This window comes from Orycteropus afer, unplaced genomic scaffold (genome assembly GCF_000298275.1).
Source record: "Orycteropus afer afer isolate SDZICR_OR568_19922 unplaced genomic scaffold, OryAfe1.0 scaffold00248, whole genome shotgun sequence".
Taxonomy (NCBI): domain Eukaryota; kingdom Metazoa; phylum Chordata; class Mammalia; order Tubulidentata; family Orycteropodidae; genus Orycteropus; species Orycteropus afer.
The window spans coordinates 3,775,118-3,794,889 of NW_006921835.1; the positions used below are offsets into that span (position 1 = coordinate 3,775,118).

A 19,772-nucleotide genomic window follows, 5' to 3' on the forward strand; every position below is an offset into this window, starting at 1 on the left:
CTGACCCTCTATTTTATCAAGCATGATATTCTTCTCCAGGGAATTGTTCCTCCTGATAACATGAACAAAGTATGAGACAGGAAATCACACCATCCTCTCTTCTAAGGAGCATGCTGGCTGTACTTCTTCCAAGACAGATTTGTTCATTCTTCTGGTCGTCCATGGTATATTAATATCCCTCACCAACACCTAATCTAAATGTATCAGTTCTCCTTCCATCTTCCTTATTCTTTGTCCACCTTTTCTGTGAATATAGGGCAAATGAAAAAATCATGTCTTGGGTCAGGCACACCTTAGTGTTCAAGATGACATCTTTGCTCTTTAACATTTTTAAAAGAGGTCTTTTGTAACAGGTTTGCTCAGTGTAACATGTCATTTGATTTCTTGACTCCTGTCATGGTCATTGACTGTGGATCCAAGTAAAATGAAATCCTTGACAACTTCAATCTTTTCTCCATTTATCATGATGTTGCTTATTTGTCCACTTGTGAGGATATTCTTTTTCTTTATGTGAAGGTAAAATCCATACTGAAGACTACAGTCATTTATCTTCACCAGTAAGTGCTTCAAGTCCTCTTCACTTTTAATAAGCAAGGATGTGTCATCTGCATATCAAAACTTGTTAATAAGTCTTCTTCCAATCCTTATGCCACATTCTTCTTCATAGTCCTGCTTCTCAGATTAGTTGCACAGGACCCAGATTGAATAAGTATGGTGACAGGATACAACACTGATGCACATCTTTCCTGATTTTAACTATGTGCTATTCCCTTGTTTTGCTTAAAGGACACCCTCTTGGTCTATATACAGGTTCTGTACCAGCACAATTAATCATTCTGAAAATCCCATTCTTCATAATGTTATCCATAATTTCTTATGATCTACATACCTTCGCGTAGTCAATAAAACATAGGTGAACATCTCTCTCGTACTGTATTTTCACCCAAGATATATCTGATATCAGCAATGATATCCCTCACTCCACATCCCCTTTGAATCTGGCTTGAATTTCTGACAGTTTCCTGTTGAAGTACTGCTGCAACTCTTTTTGAATTTTGTCAGGAAATTTTACTTGTGTATGAGGAGCTCTGGTAGCATAGTGGCTAAGACACTTGCCTGCTAACCAGACGGCTGGCTGTTCAAACCCACCAGCCACTCATTGGAAGGAAGGTTGGGCAATCCTACTTCCATAGTGATACTGCCTCGGAAACCCAAGGAGGGGTCGCTATGAGTCGGGGCCGACTCGACAGCACATAACAACAACAACAACATGATGTTAATAATATTTTTCAATATTTTACACATTCTGTAGAACCACCTTTCTTTGGAATGAGCACAAATATGGGTTCTTCTGGTTGGATGGCCAGGTAGCTGTCTTCCAAATTTCTTGGCATAGATGAGTGAGTTCTTCCAGAGTTTCATCTGGTTGTTGAAACATCTGGATTGATGTTCTGTCAATTCCTGGAGCCTTGTTTCTCCCCATTGTCTTCAGTGAAGCCTGTATTTCTTCCTTCAACACCATCAGTTCTTTATCATATGCTACCTTCTGAAATGGTTGAATGCTGACCAATTCTTTTTGGTACAGTGACTCTTTGTATTCCTTCCATCTTCTTTAGGTGTTTTTTGCATTGTTTAATGTTTTGCCCATAGAATCCATCAATATTGCAACTTGATACTTGATTTTTTTCTTTAGGTCTTTCAGCTTGATAAATGCCAAGCATGTTCTTCTCTTCTGATTTTCTGACTTCAGTTCTTTGCAAATTTCATTATAATACTTTGTTTTCTCATGCTTCCCTTTGAAATCTTTAGTATAGCTCTTTTATTTCATCATTTCTTCAGTTCACTTCATCAACTCTACATTCAAGAGGAAGTGTTAGAGTCTCTTCTGATGTCCATTTTGGTCTTTTCTTTCCTGTCTTTTAAATGATCTTTTGTTTTCTTCATGTATGATGTCCTTGATGTCTCCTTATAACTACCAGCAGAATATAATTATAAAATAAACAAGAAGATGAATAATTTGGTTTATATTGCATGAGACAAGCATGAAATTGTAAATATAGAAATATTGTGACCTAAGTATTGCAGGTCAGGTTATAGGATAGTTCCTCTTTTGGCCTATGTGACTGGCCAAAAATAAACCTTTGTTTAGAAAACTCTGTGAAATAGGATAAAATTGCAAAAGAAAAGCTATTATAGTAACATAACTCCTGCCAACAGAGTTTCTAATTGTTGGGGGAATGTGATATAGGTACACAAGAGATGTTTATGCATGTTCGTCAGTAATATTAGTTTCAACAACCACTAAACCCTATTCTATGGATTTTTATATAAGACACATAAATAATTGTATGAGGCAGTACCAAATAAGTGGGATGGAATCAAAGGAAGATTGAAAACTCATTTTAAGAAATCGTGGAAGGCTTTATAAAGTAGGAGTGGAGGTTATCCATAGAATACAGACACAGAGGCACACACTCCTCTATACCACTTCATGGACATTTGCTACTGGTCACAAAATAAATAGGGAATCATATGGCGCATGAGTGAATTAGTGCAATTCCATCAATAGTAGTATATAGTGGTGAAGTATGAGGTCTTTGGGTTTAGTAGACATGAGCCCAAGTCACAGTTAAAACACTTTCTAACTGAGCAACTCTCTAACATCTTTAATCTTTAGTTTTTTCATCTGTAACATAGGTGGTACCTGATTTACAAAGCTGTGGTTGATTATTAAAAACTATAATCCTGGAACATACTTAAAACAGTGCCAGAAACAGTAGACCCCTAATAAATATTAGAGATTAGTAGTAACAGTAACTGGTTGAGAGGTGGAGGGGGTTGATCATAGGACAGGAGAAAATATACATAAATATGTGCTCCGTTGATTGCAGTAAGCTTTAATGGAGGTACCTGATTAAAATCAGAGAAGTACAAGTGTCCACAATTAGGATACAATTAAAGTTACATTTAGAAACAGAGCATAAAATTAAATGAGCATATAATGAACAAGAATAGTCCCTGCATCCTGTGTGGCAGGAGATTCTGGGTTTTCTCTCAAAACATGTACTTTAGGTCTGCCTTGACTGTTGTGTTTCAGTGATTTGATTGTATGATGACCCTTCTAGCCATGGGCTTCATGATCTCTTCAAATGACTTTGTGCAACTATTCAAGTGTGGTGCTTGTGGCCCACCAAGGTTATAGATATCTTGCTAATAATGTAAATAACTAGTATGGTACCCTTATGGTGGTGGGACCATGACAAAAGGGTGCATGGAATGCTTATGTGGTGATTGGTCAGTTTTGCCATCCTGCTAGGCTTAAAGTGAGCAATCCCAGAGGCAGAAAAGAAGGAGGGATCTGACTATCACCTAGAAGAAGAGATGGGAGCAGAACATGTCCTTTGGACTCAAGATCCTTGTGCTAGGAGTCTCCTATATCTAGGAGATAGAAAGCCTTTACCCCAGAGTTAGCAAGAGACAGTGAGATGTGACACCAGAGAAATGGCAGCAGCAGAACCAAGAGATGGTATGAGACAGTGAAGTAAGCTTCTGGACTAATGAAGAGAGGAAGCTGAGTGCCTTTCAGGAGGCTTGTTGGCAGAATGGGGTGTCTCTGGGCACTAGGTGGAGCTAAGTTTGCTGAGCCATGGAGCTAGTGTTCAGTGTCTTCAGGCTGAGGTTTACTGGAGGAGTGGAGTGCCTCTGAGCATTACCAGCAGCACTAAAAGAACTTTGTAACACTTGCCTGAACAGGGCAGAGTCCAAGGGACTCTGAGGCTGAGAGGCCAACGGCCAGAGAGAGATATGCGTGTGAGCACTGCCAAGAAGAGGCTGTCCTTATGGAAGAACTATATCCTGAGTCATTTCTGAGCATGAGTTGTAACCTGATACTTTCCTAACAACCTCATAATTGTGATTATTCTCTGTGAGTTCTGTGTGGCCGTTACAATGAATTAAACCCAGCAGAGAAGTAGAGAGTACCATAGGAAGGACAGTTGGTGTCAGAACTGGTAAAAAGTTTGGCAAGTGGAGGTTTGTTTGACCTCCATCTCATAGGAATTAGCTGATGCTGATGGTGACCCTCCTGCCCTCTTGTGAAGTCAGAATAGTTCAGATCGGAATTCTAGTTCTGCTACTTTCTCTCCGTGGCATTGAATACTGTAGGTTCTTTGAGCCTCAGTTTCCCAGTCTGGCAAATGAAGGTTGAAATAATGCTGTGATGTGAGGTGGTGAAGATAAAATGGGCTAGCATGTAGTAAGTGTCTGGCAGAGTGCTCAGTGACTGGCATAGCACTCAGTGACTAGTGCTTTTATTCTTGTTGCTCTGGTGGCATAGTGCCTAGGGCACTATGAAGATTGGCACTAATACTAGAAGGTTGGCAGTTCAAACCCACCAGCCACTCTGTGGAAGGAAGACTGGGCAATCTATTTCTGTAGAGATTTACTACTGTCTTGGAAACCCAAAGGTGATCCCTATGAGTCAGAATCAACTCAATGGCAGTGAGTATCTTTACTATCAAATAATATTTTCTGTGTGAGTGTGTATGTGTGCATGAATGACTGTATAAATACATACTAGGATGGATGGATGGGTGAATAGATGGAGGGAGAAGGGTAGAGGAAGGGGAGAGGAGGAAAAGGGAAGTGGAGGGAAGGGAAGGGAAAGGATGGGAAGGGGAAAGATGAACAGGAAAGCAAGAGAAGCAGACTGGGAGGCTCCAGGCTCCCAAATCTACATTTACTGTTTTCAGTTATAGAATAATTAATCAGCATATACTCTTAGGTATTAACTATATTGTGCCAAACAATTCATGTTTTGCAAAGCAAGTACTTTCAAAAACTAAAAAAAAAAATAAGCAAAATTCCATTTGATCAAAACGGCATGCAGAAGCCATCAGAGCCTCTGAAACCTCCCTCTTTTCTTTCCTGTCCACTCTGACACAAGCACACTTAACTTTTCTGGGTCAGGCCTGCCCTCTAAAGCGGAAAATCGAGGACTCTATGCAAAACAGCGGAGGGAGGATATCAGAGATATCTCACACATGACAGAGTGGCTTAAGACCAGGACCAAGTAACAATAGTTAATAATTTTTTTTTTTTTTTTGCAAATTTTGGTAATCATATTTTAAAAATAAAGCAGCAACAACAAAATAACTCTGTGTTACTAATTACCATATTTAAATGTATTTTCCTGGTCATCTTCCCAAATATCTTGTCCTGGTTTTCCTTTTCTTTCCATTTCTTCCATAGCAGTTCTCACTTCTTTAACCCCCATTTCTTCCTCTTGAGCTGAAAAAATGGCTGAGACTAAGGTTCTGTTTCTCTCTATCTCATTTCTTCTTGGTATCATGTACTTTTCATCCTTCCTCAGCTTCCCTTTACTCTTCTTCAATTCCTCTCTTTTCTCAGCATTTTCTTTCCTAGTTTTGGATGAAGATGTTTTTTTGTCAAGCCCCATTGCAATAATGCACCTATGGAAAATATTAGCATGAAGTGTTGATTAACCTTTATACACTGTGGAACCTCAAAGCTTTTAAAATCACATATCTAATTCTAGTACGAAATGTTATGAGAAATAGTTTTATGATGGTACACATAGGTTAATTAAAAATAAACTATTTTCTCTCTATTGATACTAAAATCTTTTAAGTGAAGACAACAAAATCTTAATAATCTTACCCATAATAATAAACAAGAAAACAACTCAACAGCTAAGAAATATAGCCTTAAACTAAAATTTGTGCTTTCAAGTATATCAGAGTTTAATATACGCATCATTCAAGTCCTGAAATGAAAACATATGATCAAAAAGTATTCAGATTTACAAATGCAGGAAAGCTGAGATTAAAATAATCAGAAGAACAAAGATGCCTTTCAATCTTTGGTAACATACTGTTGTAAGAACACAACAACAGTTAAAAAAAATGACTTAATACAAGGTTGACTCTAAATAAATATGATTGATTTTTAAGAAACATATACAGTCAAATGTTGTGCCCTTTAAGCAAAAAAACACCTCAGGAGCCTGCACTCTTATTTTAATAGAACTGCCATTATTGAGTTTAGAATGGCCTTTGAAAGCCTGTAGTACATTTGTATGATGGATTTTGCTGTTGATAAACTTTTGTTCTTTGAACATGGCAATGATTTTTAGAGGTCATAGAGAGTTATTCAAAGTCAAATTTGGGGAACCAACTTGATGGTCTAAATATATTACATTATAATAGGAAAAATAATTTTAAATTAGTCATAATAAAAATAAATGTGGATATATTTTCTTCTATAGCTTCTTTCCTCATAAATTAAAATCAAAATAAGATTTCCAATAATAATAATTACATTAATAAAAATGATGATCATGATAATGGTAAGATTACTGAGCACTTACTCTGTACCAAGCTCTTTGCTAGGTGCTTTATATACATTATCTTACAGTTTCATTACCCCATAGACCAACAAATTCAGAGTTATCATAACCATTTCACATATGAGAAAACTAAGGCTTAAAGTGTTCCATGACTTGCTCAAAGTCACAATCAGCAGATTAGTGATGGAGCCACGACTGTCAGAGTCCATAATCTCACACTGAATCCATGTATTTAAAACATATATACTGTGCCAGATATATAGAATCAGTTGCTGTCAAATCAATTTCAACTCATGGCAATTCACGTGTGTCAGGGTAGAACGATGCTACAAAGGGTTTTCAATGGCTGATATTTCAGAAGTAGAAAATATACAGGTACATTACTTCAATGAGTATTGACAAAAAAAAAAAAAAAAAATCATCAAAAATTAGGAAATGCCAGGCTTCTCTTTTCTCTTTTGAGGCAATTCTGGGTAGATTTGAACCTCCAAACTTCAATTAGCAGCTAAGCACATTGATGTTTGCACCACCCAGGGACTCTTCCCACTGTATCACAGTCAAATCACTGTGTTATGAAAATGGCCCTTAAACTGACTAACACAAACCAATGTTAGACTACTGGGCTTGCCACCAGAGAAAGTACTCACTCTTTCTCTTTCATCAGAAACTAACACAATCCTGAAAAGTTTTCACCAAACAAAGGTCTGGAGATAATCCATGACCTGAATAAGATATCTAACAGTTATCTCTTTCTCTGAAACCACTTATATCCCCAACTATCAGGAAACTGAGGCAATTTTTGTGCGTGGATGAAAGGCACCAGAATGTAGTCAAGACTTGTCAATCCAAGAAGGATAGGAATATTATAAATCTGAAAATTGACAAAACATGAATGAAATCCTATGGCAATTTCTTAACCTGAAGATTTCTCAGCCATCCCACTCTAAGAATAGCATTGCAATTGATCTTAATTCTCCCAACAAGCAAATATGAGAACTTAGATAACTTTTATGTATCTCCCAATAAAATAAAACTAAAAGGATCTGCACTCAAAGTAACTGTCAGGCTGTAAAAAATGAGATAATAAGAATATACTTACCTCACCTCATGTTAAGCATGATAAATATTTCTTGACTTTAATGATGATGTATTTAGCACATTGCTTTCCTTGGACTAAAAGTGTCAGCAATCTTCACAGAATATGATTACTAGCATTGCCTTCTGTTCAAGCTGTTCTTCCTTTATCGATGGCAACACCAAATCCATCGATTTGGAGCCTCTGATATGCTGTAACTTTTAGTTTATGTTGTGACTATGTAGAGGTTTTGATGCTTCCCTACTGCATGCACAGACTTTTTATTGCCCATCTGCTTAGGGGAATTGGACAGACAAAGTTAGGAACATCTGTGCTCTCCTCATCACTGACTACCTATTTGACTTCTGAGTATAATTTGAGGTGTTGATTCTGATTACTAAAGCTCAAAACAGTCTGCATTCTACTTGGTTAGGCAATTCTTCATCTTTCTGTGTTTCACTCTAACAACTAAATATAACTATCAAGCCTCTTCAAAGTTTCTGTGATTGAAGGATGAAACAATTATGGAAACTTTACACTTTGGAAGTGATTACTGCTGAATGTTTCTTGTTTTATCAGGACCTTAAACAAGTAATTTTGAGTCATTTTTTTATAAATAGAATCCCCTCCTGTTTTATTTTACCACACTCTGCTTCTCAATAGTTCCAGAAACCATAGGATTTCATTCATGTTTTGGCAATTTTCAGATTTTTAATATTCCTATCCTTCTTGGATTGACAAGTCTTGACTACATTCTGGTGCCTTTCATCCACGCACAAAAATTGCCTCAGTTTCCTGATAGTTGGGGATATAAGTGGTTTCAGAGAAAGAGATAACTGTTAGATATCTTATTCAGGTCATGGATTATCTCCAGACCTTTGTTTGGTGAAAACTTTTCAGGATTGTGTTAGTTTCTGATGAAAGAGAAAGAGTGAGTACTTTCTCTGGTGGCAAGCCCAGTAGTCTAACATGGGTCTGTGTTAGTCAGTTTAAGGTCCATTTAAAAATGAAATAAAATTATTATTGTTTTTGTACAAACTAAAGAAATTAATATACACCCCAAAAGATAACTAAAAGGAGCCCTGGTGGCACAGTGGTTAAATGCTCAGCTGCTAATTATAAAGTTGACCATCTAAATCCACCAGCAGCTCTGTGGAAGAAAGATGTGGCAGTTTGTTTCTGTAAAGATTACCAAAACCAAAACTGAAACTACTGCCATCAAGTTGATGCTAACGCATAGTGACCCTATAGGACAGAGTAGAATTGCCCCGTAGGGTTTCCAAGGCTGTAAACCTTTACAGAAGCAGACTGCATCATCTTTCTCCTGCAGAGTGGCTGGTAGCTTTTAACTGCTGACCTTTTGGTTAGCAGTCCAATGTTTTCACCACAGTGACATCAGAGCCTCAGAAAACTTTTGGGCAGTTCTAGTCTGTCCTATAGAATCACTATGAGTTTGAATTGAGGGTTTTGTTTTGTTTTTTGGTAAGATAACTAAAGGTATTATGGATGTGACACAGCAAAGGTTATACAATATTATAAATAGTATAACTCTGCTTAGGAGAAATTCTCAAACTGGAAATTCTGTAGTTCTGGTACCTCTGGAATAACCAGAGTAGAATCAAGTGGATTAAGGTCAAACAAGCAAAGCTTTAGTACTCATCCACCAGTCCCTGCCCCATCTAACCCAGCTGTCTCAGATTTTACCTGGTCTGAAACTGGGATGCATCGAATGACATGACACTGTCATACCTACTTTGAGCATTCATAGATTTCATTTGAAGAAATGGTTATGAAGCTTAAAAAAAAATGACAAACATTTCCTATTAGAACTGTGCATTTTAATTGAGAGCAGTGGGCCTTATTCTTTAATATCACAACCATTTTGTTATTATTATTTGAAATAGTTGAAGAAAGAACTAGAGGTAACCAAGACATGTTAAAATTGTAGAAAGAATTATACAGAGGCTTAAAAGTGTTAAATAGGAGAGAATATGCCATCAATCAGATTATGGTACAGATTACTAAACCTCTGTAGAAAGAGCTCTGGTAGCATAGTGCCCAAGGCACTTGACTGCTAACCGGAAGGCTGGCTGTTCAAACCCACTAGCCACTCCACAGAAGGAAGGTTGGGCAATCTACTTTCATAGTGATACTGCCTCAGAAACTCAAGGAGGGGTAGCTATGAGTCGGGGCCAACTCAATGGCATATAACAACAACAACAGAAAGTGGTAAGCACTAAAAACATTACAGCTTGGATTTATATGGAAATTCCCAAAGAATGCAATTTATTTGTACATGAATGATTGCATATAAGCTCATTAGCTCCCCTGAGAATTAAATGACTTGCCCACAAATATGGAGTTGTCATATTTGGATTGGAACCAGAAAGCAACTTCAAGTGGGTCCTAAATATCATAAGGAACTCCTACTATATCATGCTAAGCTAGTCACTCTCCCACTATATGAAGAGTTGTTTTAAACCTCTCTTCTCTCCTAAAGCCTCCAACCCCTACCCGCCTCAGCCTTAACCTTGGCTGATAAATGTGCTTCCTGTTGGACTGAGAAAATAGAAACAATTATCAGAGAACTTCCCAGCACATCCCTCAAACTATTTTCTCTCTCTTCCTATATTCCATGCCTCCTCCTGTTACTGTAGAATAATGTTTGTCCTATCAAGGCAACACCTCTTACTGAGCCCTAGGCTTGTCTTGAGCATTTTCCTGTCTATAGTATGCTTCATTATTTTTTTCTCATTTAAGGTATCAATCCTATCAGAATATAAACATAATAGCGCCCATCTTAAAAAATAAAAAGAAAGACTCCCTTTACGTCCACATTCCTTCTCCTGTTTTCCAATTTCTATTCTTTATAGCAAAGCTCTTTAAAAAGTGTTACCTGTATTCTCTGACCTTAATTTTTCTCTAAAGCCTCTTCCAACCAAGCTTTCATCCCTACTGCTTCACTGCTACGACTTGTGCCAAGGTAATCAACAACAAACACATTATCAAATCAATGTTTAATCTTCAGTCTTCATTTTACTTAACCTACACACACAGTTGACCAAGTTAATTGCACTCTTACTCTTAAAACATTTTGTCCTTTTCTAGTACATCATATTCTCTGGGTTTTACTACAATTCACTGATTTTTCTTCTTAGTTATTTTCCTGGTTTCCCTTCATCTCCCTCACCTCTGAACTGGGGTGAGCTAAAGCTCATTACTCAGACATCTTCTCTATATACATTCAATTCTTAAGTGATCTCATCTAATCTTATGGCTTTAAATAACATCTAGAAGAAGGAAGGGGCCACTACTTCTGAAAGAATTGGCCAGTGAAAACCTTATGAATAGCACTGAAATACTGTCAATATACTACTGGAAAACTTTATGAAAATCCCTGAATATAGTACCAGGAGATGAGCCCCTCAGGTTGGAAGGTACTCAAAGTACAACTGGAGAAGATCTGCCTCCTCAAGGTAGAGTTGACTTTAATGATGTGGATGGAGTAAGGCTTTTGGAAGCTACATTTACTGATGTGACATGACTCAGAATGAGAAGAAACAGTTGCAAATATCCATTGTTAATCAGAACATGGAATGTACAAAGCACATGAATCTAGGAAAGTTGGAGGTTGTAAAAAATGAAATGGAACACATAAAGATTGATATCTTAGGGATTAGAGAGGTGAAATGGACTGTTTTGGGCCATTTTGAATCAGATAACTGTATGCCAGGAATGACAAATTCAAGAAGAATGGTGTGGCATTCATCATCATAAAGAATGTTTCAAGATCTATCCTAAAGTACAATGCTGTAAGTGATAGAAAAATATCCATATGCCTACAAGGAAGACCAGTTAATACTACTATTATTCAAATTTACACACCAACAACCACAGCCAAGATGTTGAAACTGAAGATTTTACCAACTTCTGCATTCTGAAATTGACCAAACATGTGATCAAGAGGTGTTGAATATTATTGGTGATTGGAATGCAAAAGTTAGAAACAAAGAAAAATCACCATAGTTGGAAAATATGGCTATAGTGATAGAAATGACACTGGAGATTGCACAATAGAATTTTGCAAGACCAATGACTTATTCATTACAAACACCTTTTTTCAACCATATAAGTGGTGGCTATATGTGTGGACTTTGCCAGATGGAGTACAGAGAAATCAGATTGACTGTATCTATGGAAAGAGACAGTGGAGAAGCTCAACATCTTCAGCCAAAACAAGGTCAGGAGCTAACTGTAGAACAGACTATCAACTGCTCACATGCAAGTTCAAGTTGAAGCTGAAGACATAAAAAGTCATGAGAGCCAAAACATGACCTTGATTATATCCCTCTTGAATTTAGAGAACATTTAAAGAATAGATTTGATGCATAGAACACCAATGACCAAAAATGAGGGGAATTGTGGGATGACATCAAGAACATAATCCATGAAGAAAGTGAAAGGTCATTAAAAAGACAAGACAAAAAAGACCAAAGCGGATATCAGAAGAGACTCTGAAACTTGCTCTTGAATAGAGAGTAGCTAAAGCAAATGGAAGAAATGACAAGATAAAAGAGCTGAACAGAAGATTTCAAAAAGAAGCTCAAGAAGACAAAGCCAATTATTATAATGAAATGTGTAAAGTCAGAAAACCAAAAGGGAAGAACACGCTTCTCAAGCTAAACGAACTTAGGAAACAATTTAACCCTAGAGTTGCAATATTGAAAGATTCTATGAGCAAAATATCAAATGACGCAGGAAACATCAAAAGAAGATGGAAGGAATACACAGAGTCACTGTACCAAAAAGAATTGGTCAATGTTCATCCATTTCAAGAGGTGGCATACAATCAAGAACCAATGGTATTGAAGAAAGAAGTCGAAGCTGCGATGAAGGAAATGGTGAAAAACAAGGCTCCCGGAACTGACAGAATATATTAAAATGTTTCAACAAACAGATGTCACGTTGGAGGCACCACTCAGCTATGCCAGGAGATTTGGAAGACAGCTACCTGGCCAACTGACTGGAAGAGATTCATATTTGTACCCATTCCAAAGAAAAGTGATCTCACAAAATGTGGAAATTATTGAACAATATTATTAATTTCATATGCAAGTAAAATCTTGCTGAAGATAATTCAGAAATGGTTACAGCAATAATATTAGAGAAATTCCAGAAATGCAAGCTGGATCCAGAAGAGGACATGGAACAATGGATATCATTGTTGATGTCAAATGGATCTTGGCTGAAAGCAAAGAATACCAGAAAAAAGTTTGTTGTTGTTGTTGTTGTTGTTGTGTGCCATCAAGTCAGACCCGACTCATAGCGACCCCTCCTTGAGTTTCCAAGGTGGTATCACTACAGAAGTAGAATGCCCAACCTTTCTTCCAAGGAGTAGCTGGTGAGTTTGAACTGCTGACCTTCTGGTTAGCAGTTAAGTGCCTTAGGCAATATGCTTCCAGAGCTCCTTACTTGTGTTTTATTGACTATGCAGAAGCATTTGATTATGAAGATCATAAAAAATTATGGATAACATTGAGAAGAATGGGAATTCCAGAACACTTAATTGTACTCAAGAGCAACCTGTTCATCAGGCAGGATGCTGTCATTCAAACAGAACAAGGGGATACTGCATGGTTTAAAATCAGGACAGGAGTGTGTCAGGGTTATATTTTTTCACCATACTTGTTCAGTCTGAATTCTGAGCAAATAAGCCAAGAAGCTGGACTATCTGAAGAAGAATGCAGCATCAGGATTGGAGCAAGGCTCATTAACAACTTGTGACATGAAGACGACATAACCTTGCTTGCTGAAAGTGAAGATGACTTGAGGCACTTACTGATGAAGATTAAAGAATATAGTCTGCAGTATGGATTACACCTCAACACAAAACGAAAATCCTCACACTGGACCAAAAGGCAGCATCATGATAAATGGAGAAAAGACTGAAGTTGTCAAAGATTTCATATTACTTGCTTCTACAATCAACACCAATGGAAGCAGCAGGTCAAGAAATCAGATGACATATTTCCCTGGGCAAATCTGCTGCAAAAGACCTCTTTAAAGTGCTGAAGAGCAAAGATGTCTCTTTGAAGACTAAGGTGCATCTAACCCGTTGTTGTTGTTGTTGTTATGTGCCATCGAGTTGGACACAACTCATAGCGACCCCTCCTTGGGTTTCCAAGGCTGTATCACTACGGAAGTAGATTGTCCCATCTTCCTTCTGAGGAGTTGCAACATATGCATGTGAAAGTTGGACAATGTATAAGGAAGAGTGAAGAAGAGTTGATGCTTTTGAGTTGTGGTGTTGGTGAAGAGTACTGAAAGTACCACGGACTGCCAAAAGAATAAACAAATCTGTCCTGGAAGATGTGCAGCCAGAATGCTCTTTGGAAGCTCCTTTGGTCACACAGTGAGAAAGAACTATTCCCTGGAGAAGAATATCATGCTTGGTAAAGTGGAGGGTCAACAAAAAAGGGGTAGGCCCTCAATGAGATGGATTGACACAGTGGCTGCAACAACAGGTTCAGGTATAACAAGGAACGTGAAGCTGGCACAGAAATAGGCACTGTTTTGTTCTGTTGTATACATGGTTGCTATGAGTCGGATCCAACTCGACAGCACCTAACCATACCAACAACATATGCAAACCACATTTAAATATATATCTCTAGCTTAGACCTCTCCTGGGCCCCAGATTCATATGTCCAATGCCTACTCAACATTTCTACCTGGATATCTAAATGTTGTTGTTGATAGGTGCCTTTGAGTCAATTTCAATTCATTGTGACCCCACACACAAAAGAACAAAACACTGCCTGGTCCTATGCCATGCTCATAATCTTTGCTATGTTTGAGCATATCTAATAGATGGCTCAAATTTAATGTGACCAAAACTAAAATCCCTTCATTTCACTTCTCAAACCTGTTCCATCTGAAGCTTTTCTTATCTTACTGCACGTTAATTAGACACCTTCCCAGTTGTCAGGCCAACAAATCTTTGAGTCATCTTGACCCCTTCCTTATCTTGCATCCTACCACTGAATTTTGATTAAATCCTGTAACCTCCACCTTTAAAATGAATGTAGAATCCAATCACTCCAAACTTTATCCACCTTCCTTTTCTCATGTATTAAAGCAATATTCTCCCTGTTTTCATTCTTTCCCTCACAGCTAATTTTTCACATAGAAGTTACACCTCAATGCTCAAAATCCTCATTGAAGACCCAGCCCACTTAGAATAAAAGTCAAAGTTCTTACAATGGCATTGAGACCCTCTGTGGCTCCGCCCCACTAGCTCTCTGCCCTAAACTGCTTATTATTTTTCCACTACTTGCTTTTGCTCTGGCTACATTAGCATAGGCATATCAAACACACCCCTATCTCAGGCTCTGTATTTGCTTTACCTCTGCCTGAAAAGCTGTCTTAAGGTTGAGTCTCTCTTATTTTTTTTTTCAGGATTTTTCTCAAAAGACACATTATCAGCGAGCCTTCCTTAAACAACCTCCATAAAAAAAGCACCCACCTGTTTTTTAATTTATAGCATTTTTACCATCCAACATATATTAATTACTTCACCTTTTATGTTATTTTCCCCTCCCCCATTAGACTGTGCTCTGTGAAGACAAGGACTTACTTCCATGTCTTAGCTTGGCACATAGTCAAGTCTCCATAAGTATTTATAGAAAAAAATGTCTGCAAAGCAAGCAAATCTTCTAACTTCAGTTTGAGTGTTCAACATGAAGCTGATAAACAGTCACAACTAACATTTTATCAAGTATTTTGTTATCCCTGAGAGTGAAACTAAGGTGAATAAAAATTGGGTCACACAATAATATAGACACACTTCTAATATGCATAGTCTATAAAATCAAATTATAGAAATCATATGCTTGGCACATACTTCAGGGCTCAGCCCAAAACCAGTTACTAAGATGATGGGGAAAAAAAATCTTCCCTCTCCTCAGAAGCAGAAGTTAAAATAGTATGGGGAAAAGGAGAGAGAGAAATAGAAATAGAATTTGAAATACGCCACCAGCTTTTACCTCTATTATATGATGCATCCAGGAAAAAGATTTATAGATTTATATCTTATAGCTTCAAATGCAGCACTCAGGGTTTTAATAAACAACATTTAACATATATTTCAGGCTCATCTACACTAATATCCTTCCTAGCAAATTATGCAGAGAAATGTATCAGTAAAAGCATAAAAAGAAACATTTAGCAAATCTTGTCCTCTACCAAAGGACATATATTTTCATACTTGTAGCAGGGAGATGATCTCTCGACACACACAAACCCAAAGTAGCCACGTTTGCCTCCTAGTCTGGAACCTTTCCGATGCTTATATTCACAGCAGGAGCTTAGTCTGTTCACCTGTATTCCATTCAGGAAAAAGGTGAGGCTGAAGGGGAAACCATGGTGCCTTTTGGAAATAAACTGAAAGGTCTCTGGAATTAAAAAGAAATAATTAGTGAAAGCTACCGACTTTAGACTAACATGTTCGTAATCAGATTTTTCTGTTAGAAAAGTACAATACTATGCTCTAGATAACTTCTTAAATTGAGGACAATTTTTTAATCATAAAAGTACATTGCTGTTGACAATGTGAAGAATGTGACCAATCTTACTGGTCATTATATCCAGAAAGCATGGAACATGAACGAGATAGGATGTGTGTATTTTGGGCAATATACGTCTGTATTGATACCGCCATGGTAACCCAAGGAGGGGTCACTATGAGTCAGATCCAACTTGACATCAGTGACTTTGCTTTTTTCTGGTATTAAAAATACATTCTTTAGTTTTATTTTCAATAAATACTTCAACTATTTATATTTGTAATATAAACTCTTTGATTTGTAATAACATAACAATACTTAACATGACATGAGCACCACCTATGGCCAGGCATTGCACCTGATTATCTGGGGTGTGTTATTTCTCAATTATCCCTTCTGTTTAGACAAGGAACCCTACTGGAGCAGTGGTTAGGCACTTGAATACTTACAGAAGGTTGACAGTTCAAGTCCACCAGCCATTCTTCTGTAGAGATGTGTAGGCTTGTAAATTCTATGCAGCATTGGAGCTCTGTTCTACTCTATCTATAGGGTTTCTATGAGTTGGAATTGACTCAACAGTGAGTAGTGAAATATCCAGATGAGGAAATTAAAGCTTAAAAAAGTTCATTCACCTACCCAAGGTCATTCAGTAAACGGGCATATCCCTATTTTAATAAGGTATTTGTTGACAAAGTGCATAAGGACAAGCAGTTATTGTGAACTCAGGAACGCTTTTAAATACATTTGTCCTTTTAGTAATAACCTAAAATGTCATAAATGCATATATGAAAGGGATCAAATTATCCCATTTTTAAAACATAGTCAACTTTGTTTGGATTTGTGATCATTCTTCCTCTCCCGTCTACTCAAAAGCTCCACCAGTAAATTAGAAAACACAGACTACAAATAATACTTTTCTTGATATTCCAAATGTTATAATGCTCTGAAGAGGTCCCATCATAAAGGGCTCAAACTATAAATCTGAGAAACCCTATTATACAAAGTGACTCAGCAAACTGCTTCTCATGAACACTTTTTATTTTATTTTATTGTGATTTGGGTGAAAGTTTACAGAGCAAATTCACTTTTCATACAGCAGTTCACATACACTTTGTCTAATGATATTGACTAGAATTTACCACAATGCTACAGCTCCCCTCCCACTTCCTCCCAATAATTACCTCTTCCCTGTGTCCATCCCTCCATGCACTCTTGCCCCCTGAGCTGTCTCCCTGTGAATAAATAGCCCTTCTTTCTCCCTTGATTGTTCTCTCCAAGGAGTGTATCTATCTCAGGTAAATATTCAACTCATATGCCTGTCTTTTGTTTGGCTGGAAGCCACAGGTGTGGGTTCAGTTCCAGACCTGAAAGGCAGCTAGAGGTCATAGTCTCAGTGGTTCCACCAGGCTCTGTCAGACCAGCAAACCTGGTTCCTCCTTTTTTTTTCCAACTGATTTTTAGTTTTGTTCCACATTGTTCTCCCTCTCTATCCAGGATCTCCTATATAGATCCCCCTCCAAGTGGTTCACAGTGGTAGCTGGGCACCATCTAGTTCTTCTGGTCTCATAGTCGTATAGGCTGAGGATCGCATGGTGTACCAGTCCCTTTGACTAATTTTTTCCATGAAACTTTAGTTTTCTTCATTCTTCTTTGCTCTGGATGAGAATAACCATCATTGCATCTAGATGGCTGCTTGCAAGCTTTTAAGATCCCAGTTGCTACTCGCCAAAGCAGGAGGTAGAACGATGTTTTGTGTGGTATGTTATGTCAATTGACCTTAATGTCCCCTGCAGCTATTGTCCCAATGCCACAGGTTCAACTACTCCTTTCCTCTGCATAGATGGATGTGACCAAGGAGTGACTACAACCTTGTCCCTTGTCTACTCTATACCTGAGAATTCTTAGAGAACATACAAACACACTTGTAGAACCATTGTCTGTCAACCCTATACATGGTCAACCCTATACATGGTACACTCCCTGCTAAATAGACATACCTAATAATTCAGCCTGTACACCCACCTATCCACCCATATACCCATGTTTGCCTTCACGGACAAAGCAGTACTGAATGTGCAAAAGGGCTCATCTTTGTTGTCTGCACCTTCCATGCACCTCTCTATGTCTTCCTCTTCCTCAATGCCACCATGTTGATCACTCACATTTGGTACATTGTCCTTCTCTTCACCCAAATTAACACTTATCTCTACCTATCTAACAGTGTTCCATCCCCTCCCCTCACACCCCTGATAATCAACAAAGAAAATTTCCTTCCATATATAAACCTTTCATTGACTTTTTATAATAATTGACTAATACAATGTCTGTCCTTCTGTGATTGACTTATTTCACTCAGCATAATGTCCTTCAAGTTCATCCTCATTGTGCAGTGTTTTGCAGATTCTATGTTATTCTTTAGCATTGCATAGTTTTCCATTGTGTGTATGTACCATGGTTTGGTTATCCAATCCTCAATTGATAGACACCTAGATTGTTTCCATCTTTAGGCTATTGTAAATAGTGTTACAATTAATGTGGGTGTGCATATATGTGGTCTTGTCATGGCTCTCACTTCTTTAGGATATATAACTAGTAATGGAATGGCTGGATCAAATGGTATTTCTAATTCCAATTTTTGAAGGAATCACCATACTGTTTTCCACAATGCTTGCACCATTTTACAGGCCCACCAGCAGTATATGAGATTCCCAATCTCTCCGCTTCCTCACCAGCATTTGTTATTTTCTGTCTTGTTGATCTTTGCTACTAGTGCTGAGGCAAGATGGTATCTCATTGTTTTAATTTGCATATCTCTAATGACTAATGATCGTGAGCACTTCTTCATATGTTTGTTGGCCTCCTGAATATGCTTCTTGGTGAAGTGTCTATTCATGTCTTCTGCCCATTTTTTTAATTAGATTATTTGTCTTTTTGTTATTGAGGTATTGGAGTTTTCAATAAATTCTAGAGATAAGTACCTTGTCAGATATGTTATTGCATAATATTTTTTCACAATCTGCAGGTTCTTTTTTGACTCTTTTGGAGAAGTCTTTGGAAGCACATAAAAATTTAATTTTGAGTACTTCTGGTAAGATGGAGGAATAGGCAGATAAGTGACACAGACCATCTTCAACAAAGAAAAGAAAAACCAGTTGACAGAGATACAGAAGATAATCTTGGAACCCTGAGCTTTGAAAGGAACTATGCAGTAGTGGGTTAGGTACTAACTAGTGAAAAAACCTGAACAAAAACAGTGAGTACAGAGATGGTTGGAGCTGTAGACTGTCAGCTACTCTGACTAGACCAACAGCCTGAATATTTCCAAGTGGTTTTGGGACCTCAGAATCAACCTAAAGATCAGTCCCAGTCACCAAAGGCTGCAAGGACAACTGCTCTGGTGTCCTATGACTAAGAAGGGAAACAGCAAGGAGGGAGACAACCTGAGCTGTGGACTTTCTGCTGTTCAGAGGGTGCAGCCATTTTGATTGTTTACATGTGGCAGCCATTTTGGATATTTAAAGTGATCGAGGGTGCAGCCATTATGAATGTTTACAAGTGGCAACCATTTTGGATTTTAAAGTGATAGCATTCTCATTCAGATTCCAGGGACCTAAGAACAGGCTCTGTTTGCCAGACTTGGCAAGGACATACAAGAGTCTGACAACAGGAAAGGAGACAGGTGGTGAGTGTATAAGTTCTGTCAACTAATGAATAGAGGAGCACAGCACAGTACCCTGCCTGTATAGATAACATACAAACAAAACAA

At 37.8% G+C, this 19,772-nt stretch overlaps 1 protein-coding gene across 1 annotated transcript in view; it reads right to left on the minus strand.

Annotated features, from left to right (window-relative positions):
* The window catches only part of ERICH3 (glutamate rich 3), a 183,426-nt gene that overhangs the window by 65,820 nt on the left and 97,834 nt on the right, over positions 1–19,772 (minus strand). The window contains exons 9-10 of the mRNA XM_007949631.1: positions 15,709–15,895; positions 5,173–5,471 (exon numbers count right to left, since the gene is read on the minus strand). Coding sequence (XP_007947822.1) covers positions 5,173–5,471; positions 15,709–15,895 — 486 coding nt within the window. The remainder of the gene's footprint in view (positions 1–5,172; positions 5,472–15,708; positions 15,896–19,772) is intronic.